We start from the raw sequence: 8422 nt of genomic DNA, 5'->3' as shown, positions 1-8422 counted from the left end.
GAGATGAATCACAGATAGATGCTGTTTTATAGACTATCAGCCTGTTCGGCTGGGGCTGAAACGATCGTATACGATCGTGGATTATTACTACTGGCTGATTTGGTGTGAGAGAAAATACTGTTCTGACTGAAAAATTTACGATCGTTTACGACCAAGCGAACATAACTTATATAATAGGAGATACGTCAGGGGACTAAAACTAGCCGTAGCTACAACTACTAGAGACACTCTCAAGATCGATGTCAAAATCAAGAGCGAGAAAATCCTACAAAGCTCCTATATCTGTATAGTGTGTGTCTTTTATGGCTTTGTCGTTCCTACCGATCATTAGCTCTTAGTGAGAAGGAATGGCATATAAATTAGGAATATTCCATCCTCAAAAAAAAACATAACAAATTACTATTTTTTGGATAGATTAAAAGAGATGTGAAGTTAGGACATATTTGGATGAGCTATAGCTAATTATTATTGGGCTAAAAATTAGCTAAAGTTAGCTAGCTAGTTGGCTAACAACTAGTTGGAGACTTGGCTAAACATTTAGCTCATATATTAGCCCTTTTGTTTGAACACACTAGGATTAATTTTAGCTAGCTAGTAATTAGCTCTGGTATCCAAAGAGGCCTTTAATATAGGGTCTGTTTGGATCTATTAGCACTGAAAATTAGCAACTAATAAATCGACTAATTATTAGCTGTAAGTCTACTCACTATTAGTTCCATTAGCAAGTCTGAAGTTGCTGATAAATGCTAGTAGTTCATATGTATTTTCAACTCAATATCCAACTACCTATTAGGAGGTGGATCCAAAACGATCTCTTGCTAAAAATTAGCTAGCTAAAAATTAACAGCTATTATCTATTAGCTAGCTAATTTTTAGTGCTAATGGATCCAAAATCAACCATAGATGTCCCTATTAATTTAGCAGCTGTTCTCATTTAGCAGCATGTGTTTATTTAATGCACATAGACCCCACCGAGTTTCTAAATACTAGAATGATATGCTTCGTATTTTCGTGAAACAAAATTTAGATCATACAAGTTTTTTTTAGAGGCCGCAAATCCTATCACCTTTTATAATACAGAAAAAATTCATAAAAATTATATAAGAATTTCACAAAAACAGTATATTTTTATAGAGAAACATGGGAAATAGAAAAGGTAAATCTTGCAATCAAAGAGGCCTAAAGACAGGGAAAGAAATACAAGACACATTGTAGGGAGTGATCACTGTTCAGTATTCAGCAGTACTACAAGCACTAGTGTCTACTGTCTAGTGCAGTGTACAGTAGCTGCTCACTCACTGTCACGGTGTCCGGCGGTGTTTAAATCCAGGGTTTAGGGGTGTCAAGTTCACATCAGAGTATTCGGATAGTAATAATAAAATAAATTACATAAGTCATCAGTAATCCGCTAGACTAATTTATTAAATCTAATTAACTTATTATTAGCACATATTTACGGTAGTACCACATTGTCAAATCATGGACTAATTAGGCTTAAAAATTCATTTCGCAAAGTAGTCGTAATCTGTGCAATTAGTTATTTTTTAGTCTATATTTAATACTCCATACATGTGTCCAAACATACGATGTGATATGGACTAAATTTTAGGAGAGGAACTAAACAAGGTCATGTAGGGGTTAAAGTTTTAGATGTGTCACGTTGAATGTCACATGGGTTGTCACATGTGGGATACTAATAAAAAAACAAATTACAGAATCCGTTAATAATGTGCAAGATAAATGTATTAAACCTAATTAATCCGTCGTTAGCACATGTTTACTGTAGCACCATATTATTAAATCATGAGTTAATTAAGTTTAAAAATTCAATCTATATATTTAGTTTTGTAAATAATCTATATTTAATACTTGTCTATACATCTCACGGGACATCGACTAAAGTTTATCACGTAAACCAAACACCCCAACTTCAGGCAGGCCAGCTAGTCAGAGTGAGAGGCGCCGTTGCTACTCCCCACGTTTCATTCCTCCTCTTAAATGCACCTCCTTTCTCTCTCCTCCTGTCCTGGGAGCCACCCCTCTCCCGTTCGACTGCCGTCTCCCCAGACTCCCCACAAAGCCCCTGCCCCCAGCGGCACTCAGCAGCACTGCAGCAGCGCGCAAATCCTCGCCCTGCCGACAGGGGCGCGCCACGGCCGAGCCCTGAGCCCGCACGCACATTTGCTGCGGCTCTCGGTGCGCTCCGCTCCGCTGTACCGGCGGCTATCGCCGGCGGAGGTAAACCCCGCCTTGCCCTCGCTGCTACTGCTTCTGCTCAGGCTCTCCATTGAAACCCTTCTGCTCCGAGCTCTGCTTCCTTTGCGATTCCGGTTGCTCTTCCTGCGCGCGCTCATCCTCCTAGGTCGCTTCGCGGGATGTGCATACCTTAGCTAAGCGTTTCGCCCCTCCCTGAAAAAAAAATCTCGTCTTTTACTTTAGGCAATTTTTCTTGGAATGGACGGGGACATGTTGCATTTGGTTGGTTTGATTAGACTTTAGAGCAGGAGGATTTTTAGCCGTGTTGGTTGTGTTTTTTTTCCATTACAAAAGACAAGGCAGAGGTGAACGTTTTGGGTTATGCCCTTGCATTTCGAGTTTCAGTTGTACTACCTGGCCTGCCGAATTCCTAAATAATTGACACAACCGTACCATCTCTCTCCTCTGCAGTGTTCAATTTGACAAGGGGTTCCGTCGAGGAAAGGTTGGTGCTTTGCCTGTCCTTCCACGACTTGACATCCTGTGTGTACTCAGGGAATAGGAGCCCAAATCTATGCATTTCCTCATGATTTTGGCTGAACCTTACCGTGCTTGCATCAATGGGTGTTTTATGCTCAGTTACACTGATTGATGTCTGGCGGCGCTGTTTAGCTTCCAGCTTCCTGTTTCCCGTAGTTTAGGCAAGCCTACAGTAATGTTGTCTTTGGCGCCAAACGACAGGTGCTGGGAGCAGCATACATCCATAATGCTCCACTAACTTCACCCTTTTCCTTTCAGTCTTGCTGTTTTAGTTACCTTGATTGAAATGGACAAACGTTGGATCTCCTTTTGAGTTCCAGTTCTTGTATCCACTTGTGTGGTGGATCTAGACATGGGCTGTAACTACTACTAGTAAACAGTAGCTGCTTTGCTATGATTTTTTTTTTCATCTTCTTCCTGTAGCATGTTCCCTCCTATTGCTTAGAATTGACTCAAAATAAAATAAGTCCCACTTGAGCTATAAATTTAATCTCGTACCCTCGAATGGCCTGCGGTCAATCTTGGGTTGCCCACTTGGAGTTAGAAGCTACCACTTGAAAAATGCGTGGATCCTTGCAAACAACTAATTAGCAGTTGATCTTGGACTTTTGAGCACTGCTCCCAGGTCACTTGCTGGCTTGAATAAGGAATTGGTTCGTCTCAGGGTCTCTTTAAGTGGAGGTTAAGTAACTCTGTACTGTTCTAGAATCTAGATCTTGTAGTCTGTAAACAATGTAGTAAATCTCCGCGCACATTGGCATGTGCGGTAGTTTCCCACATCCACATACACGTCTTCCTGGCAGTGGGATCTTCCCGAGTTCCCATTTGAATTAGCTTAGGTTATATTAGCTAAACCCTTGCCTTTGTTTCTTTCTCTTTTTGTTCAACTTTTTTTAGTGGCGTCTCAGATCACATTAGTCTTTTTTGATGATCACTGCCACAGTTGCAGAACGCTTTATGAGATGGTAAGGCTGCTCTGCTCCATGTTAGTCCTAAGAGGCTAAGAGTGCAGAAAGTTGCGACATGATAATTTGTTTGTTCAATATCGTTGCGTCTCAGTGTAAGAATGCTCTCCCTGACAGCCTGAGATACTCTTTTCTTGTGAACAAGTAATAAACATCAGATACATGATGTGCCATGCTCATCTTTGTGAACGCTATGATGAGTCCAGCTTTGTTCTTGCTCCCTCTTTTCTGCCTACTTTGTTGATGCTTTTGACTTTTATATGTTGACCGGATCATTTCACTTTTTCTCCCTTTCTTTATCTTTATTTACTTTATGTCCAGGATTTTCTAGTTCCTTTTTTTGACTTTATTGGTGCTACCAGGAGCATACAAGGGGATAGCCCTTGGTGTATGTTGTTCGCTGATGATGTAGTGTTAGTGGACGAAAGCCAGGCGGGAGTAAATAGGAAACTAGAGTTATGGCGGCAGACCCTTGAGTCTAAAGGTTTTAGATTGAGCAGAACTAAAACCGAATACATGAGATGCGACTTTGGCGGAGTTGTACAGGAGGAGGGAGATGTGAGTTTGGAAGGTCAAGTAGTGCCTAAGAAGGATACCTTTCGGTATCTGGGATCGATGCTACAGAGGGATGGAGATATTGATGCGGACGTTAGCCATAGAATCAAAGCAGGATGGATCAAGTGGTGACAAGCTTCTGGCATTCTCTGTGATAAGAGGGTACCACGAAAGCTAAAAGGCAAGTTCTATAGAACGGCGATTAGACCGGCTATGTTGTATGGAGCGGAATGTTGGCCTACAAAGATTCGACATGTCAGCAACTGAGTGTTGCAGAAATGTGTATGTTGCGATGGATTTGCGGTCACACAAGAATGGACCGAGTTCGAAACGATGATATACGTGGTCGCCTAGAGGTAGCACCAATTGAAGAAAAGCTTGTCCAACATCGGTTGAGGTGGTTTGGCCATGTCCAAAGAAGACCTCCAGAGGACACCAGTGCATTGTGGAGTCCTAAGCCAAGCTAATAATACGAGGAGAGGTAGAGGAAGACCGAAATTGACATGGAGGGTGGGCAATAAAAAGAGAATTGAAAGCTTGGGATATATCCTAGAGATCTATGTTTGAATAGGAGTACTTGGAAAGCAGCTATTGAAGTGCCTGAACCGTGACTTGGGACTTTTGGTAGGTTTCAACTCTAGCCTACCCTAACTTGCTTGGGATTGAAAGGCTATTGTTGTTATTATTGGATTTCATTCTTTGAAGATGGAATTTATGTACCTTGTTTTTGCGTTGCCAGGTCGCTCAGTAAAATACCCAGCAGCTACTGCGCTGTGCGCCTAGGGGGATATATACCAAAATTAAGCTTAGAATAAATATTTCTCAATGGCACGTAATACATACTGATTTCAAATGATACATTTTGCATGCATTCTATAATGAAACCATGAAAAAGTAAGTTGCATTGGTTGGAATGAGAACTCTGTAATCATTAAGACATTGATGGGAATTTCTTCTTTTCCAAAGTATCTTGGTCAGTGTCATGAGTCACTTGCTGGAAAGGAATGTTTATTGTGCTACCCCACTGCGTTTTGCTGAGGCATGCGCACTTTTGCCTAAACACACATTTTTTTTGGTTAAGTCCAGGGCATGCAATGATTGCTGACATGTGTTTAGTTGCCTCCTGAAGAAACACTTACCTGCATTTGACATCTTAATGTCAGTATGGTAGCATTTGTCACTGATTATGCTCTATTTTTTATTGAACAGGGTTGCTTACTTTGCCTGATATAGTCAATTGAATATGCTGCTCATTTAATTTGCCCAAGGAAATTCATCAGATGGATTGTCTCAATCTTGGGAGCTCTTTCCTTATTCTGCTCTCGATGCAGTTGCTGCTATCGTTGTTCAACCCCTTGGTTGTAGCGGACTTAGCCTCGGAGAAGCAAGCCCTTCTTGACTTTGTCTCTGCAGTATATCATGGAAACAAGCTCAACTGGGACAAAAATGCCTCAATATGTTCATGGCATGGCGTAAAATGCTCAGCAGATCAGTCACAAGTTTTTGAATTGAGGGTACCAGCTGCTGGTCTTATCGGAGCAATTCCTCCATACACTCTTGGCAAGCTTGATTCTCTTCAAGTACTGAGCTTGCGGTCTAATCGATTGACTGGAAGTCTTCCATCTGATGTGGCCTTACTTCCTTCTTTACGTTCCATATACCTACAGCACAATGAACTTTCAGGAGGGTTGCCTTCTTCCTTCAGTCCTAGCCTCAGTGTAATAGACTTCTCCTACAATTCCTTTACAGGAGAAGTACCTGCAAGTTTACAAACCCTTACTCAGTTAACTGTCCTTAATTTGCAAGATAATTCTTTCTCTGGATCCATCCCTGATCTCAAGCTTCACAGTCTGAAACTACTAAATCTGAGCAACAATGAACTGAAAGGCTCAATTCCTCGTTCGCTCCAGATATTTCCGAAGGGTTCATTTTCAGGGAATCCTGGACTGTGCGGGCTACCTCTAGCTGAATGCTCATTTCCTTCACCAACGCCCTCACCTGAATCATCTTCATTGCCTCAATCTCCACCTTCGCCACATCATGATAAGAAACTAGGCACAGGTTTCATAGTTGCAGTTGCTGTTGGTGGGTTTGCATTGCTGATGCTAGTCGTGGTTGTGTTGGTCGTGTGCTCTTCAAAGAGGAAAGGCAAGGACGAGATTGATGTGGAATCCAAAGGTACTGCCACCAGGAGTGAGAAGCTGAAGCAAGAATTCAGTAGTGGTGTCCAAATTGCTGAGAAGAATAAGTTAGTGTTCTTGGAGGGTTGCACCTATAGCTTTGACTTGGAGGATCTATTGAGAGCTTCTGCAGAGGTCCTTGGCAAGGGTAGTTATGGAACTGCTTACAAAGCTATACTCGAAGATGGTACTGTCGTGGTAGTCAAGAGATTGAAAGATGTTGTGTCAGGGAAAAGAGAGTTTGAGCAGCAGATGGAGCTCATCGGGAGGTTGGGCAAACATGCAAACCTAGTCCCGCTACGTGCCTACTACTATTCCAAAGATGAGAAGCTTATCGTCTACGATTATATTGACACTGGAAGTGTTTCAGCCATGTTGCATGGTATGATTTTTCACTGCTACAGACATATTACTGATGTGATATCTTTTCAAAAACATTACTGATGTGATTGATCAATACTCAATTCAAGTACTAGCAACAGGCCAGCATTCCTAAAAGTGCCAACCCCTGACAACAAGCATAGCTTGAATCACATAACTTGCTGTATCTCTGCCATTTTATTATAGTTCTCTCAGTTTAACATCTAAAGTTATGTCACTGACTCGATAATAGTTGGGTCTTTTCTTCAATATGGTTAGAACCTTCATATGTATATCTTCCACTTGCCGAAGACTGAAGCTGCACTTGCATTGCTTTTACATAGCTTGACAATCTCATGCTACAGAGTGCAACTTGCGCCAAATAACTCGAGATATCAATTTGTTTTGTTAATGAGTGTTTCTTGCTGCATTTCTTGATCAACAGGTATCCGGGGTGTTACTGAGAAGACACCATTAGACTGGAACTCCAGAGTGAAGATCATCCTTGGGACAGCATATGGAATTGCGCATATACATGCAGAAGGGGGCACGAAGCTCACCCATGGCAATATCAAGTCAACTAACGTACTCGTAGACCAAGATCACAATCCTTCTGTTTCGGACTATGGCCTCAGCGCTCTGATGAGTGTGCCAGTCAACACATCTCGCATTGTGGTCGGTTACCGCGCTCCAGAGACAGTCGAGAACCGCAAGATCACCCAAAAGTCTGACGTCTACAGCTTCGGTGTCCTTCTCATGGAGATGCTCACAGGAAAACCCCTGCTCCAGACCCAGGGGAACGACGATGTCGTCGACCTGCCGAGATGGGTGCACTCGGTGGTCCGGGAGGAGTGGACGGCCGAGGTGTTTGACGTGGAGCTGATGAAGCACCAGAACATCGAGGAGGAGCTTGTACAAATGCTGCAGATAGCCATGGTGTGCACGGCAAAGTCGCCAGACCGGCGCCCGGCAGTGGAGGAGGTGATCAGGATGATCGAGGGGCTCCGCCAGTCCACCTCGGAGAGCCGCGCGTCGTCTGGTGAGAAATCCAAGGAGTCGAACCCTCCATCAGTGTAATCCTGTGCAGCGGAGTTTGTTTGCTTCATCGGTTGCTGCCAGTTGCAGCTCATTTGATTTGTTAGCTAATTTATGATTGAGTTCATGTAAACCCGTGGTTGGCATCAGGTGCATTCAGCCTCAGATAGAAAGAACTGAGCTTTCTCATTGAAAGTTTGAGACTCTGTATCTTGGTGAGTGTAGAATTCTTCCGCTGGAAAATTGAAATTGTTAGGCTTGTTCCATGGTGATGGTGTGCTTACATTACAGGTGCCAGCTCGATTGCAAATTCTTTTTACAGTTGCATCTTTCAGAGCATTTGATAATCACCTGACTCTGAGTCTCTGGCTCACCCCGCACCTCAATTGGCACAAGCATACAGTTTGTAACATATACTGAACAACAAGTCAAAAACAAGAACAAACTGGATCGCTGCCGTTGCTGCTGCCGCTGCCGATATAGGGTGGAGCACTCAGCGCGCCGTCGTCGCATGCGCCCTCGAACAATTTGAGTCTTGCCGTGCCGGTGCTGGGAAGGAAGGGGATCGATGGGCAGCAGAAATTTGGAGAC

At 42.9% G+C, this 8422-nt stretch overlaps 1 protein-coding gene across 2 annotated transcripts; it reads left to right on the top strand.

The window, feature by feature from the left end:
- The first annotated feature begins 2037 nt into the window (after positions 1–2037).
- Positions 2038–8097, top strand: LOC136550588 (probable inactive receptor kinase At5g58300). Of its 2 annotated transcripts, XM_066542205.1 has the most exons (4): positions 2038–2238; positions 2668–2701; positions 5466–6818; positions 7242–8097. In XM_066542205.1, exons 3-4 carry the CDS (start codon positions 5537–5539, stop codon positions 7871–7873), a joined length of 1914 nt encoding a protein of 637 aa, XP_066398302.1. In that variant the 5' UTR covers positions 2038–2238; positions 2668–2701; positions 5466–5536; the 3' UTR covers positions 7874–8097. The 2 variants fall into 2 exon arrangements, with proteins under 2 accessions (XP_066398302.1, XP_066398301.1); XM_066542204.1 differs by lacking the exon at positions 2668–2701.
- The last annotated feature ends 325 nt before the right edge of the window (positions 8098–8422 follow it).

Source organism: Miscanthus floridulus, chromosome 4 (genome assembly GCF_019320115.1).
Source record: "Miscanthus floridulus cultivar M001 chromosome 4, ASM1932011v1, whole genome shotgun sequence".
Lineage (NCBI taxonomy): Eukaryota > Viridiplantae > Streptophyta > Magnoliopsida > Poales > Poaceae > Miscanthus > Miscanthus floridulus.
The sequence above is the reverse complement of the archived record's forward strand: the minus strand, read 5'-3'. Positions and strand labels throughout refer to the sequence as shown.

Excerpts from the sequence above, each read along its gene's own strand:
- LOC136550588 (XM_066542204.1), top strand. The coding sequence starts at position 5,537 with ATGGATTGTCTCAATCTTGGGAGCTCTTTCCTTATTCTGCTCTCGATG. Across the intron at positions 6,819-7,241 it reads TGTTTCAGCCATGTTGCATG|GTATCCGGGGTGTTACTGAG; the intron begins GTATGATTTTTC and ends CTTGATCAACAG.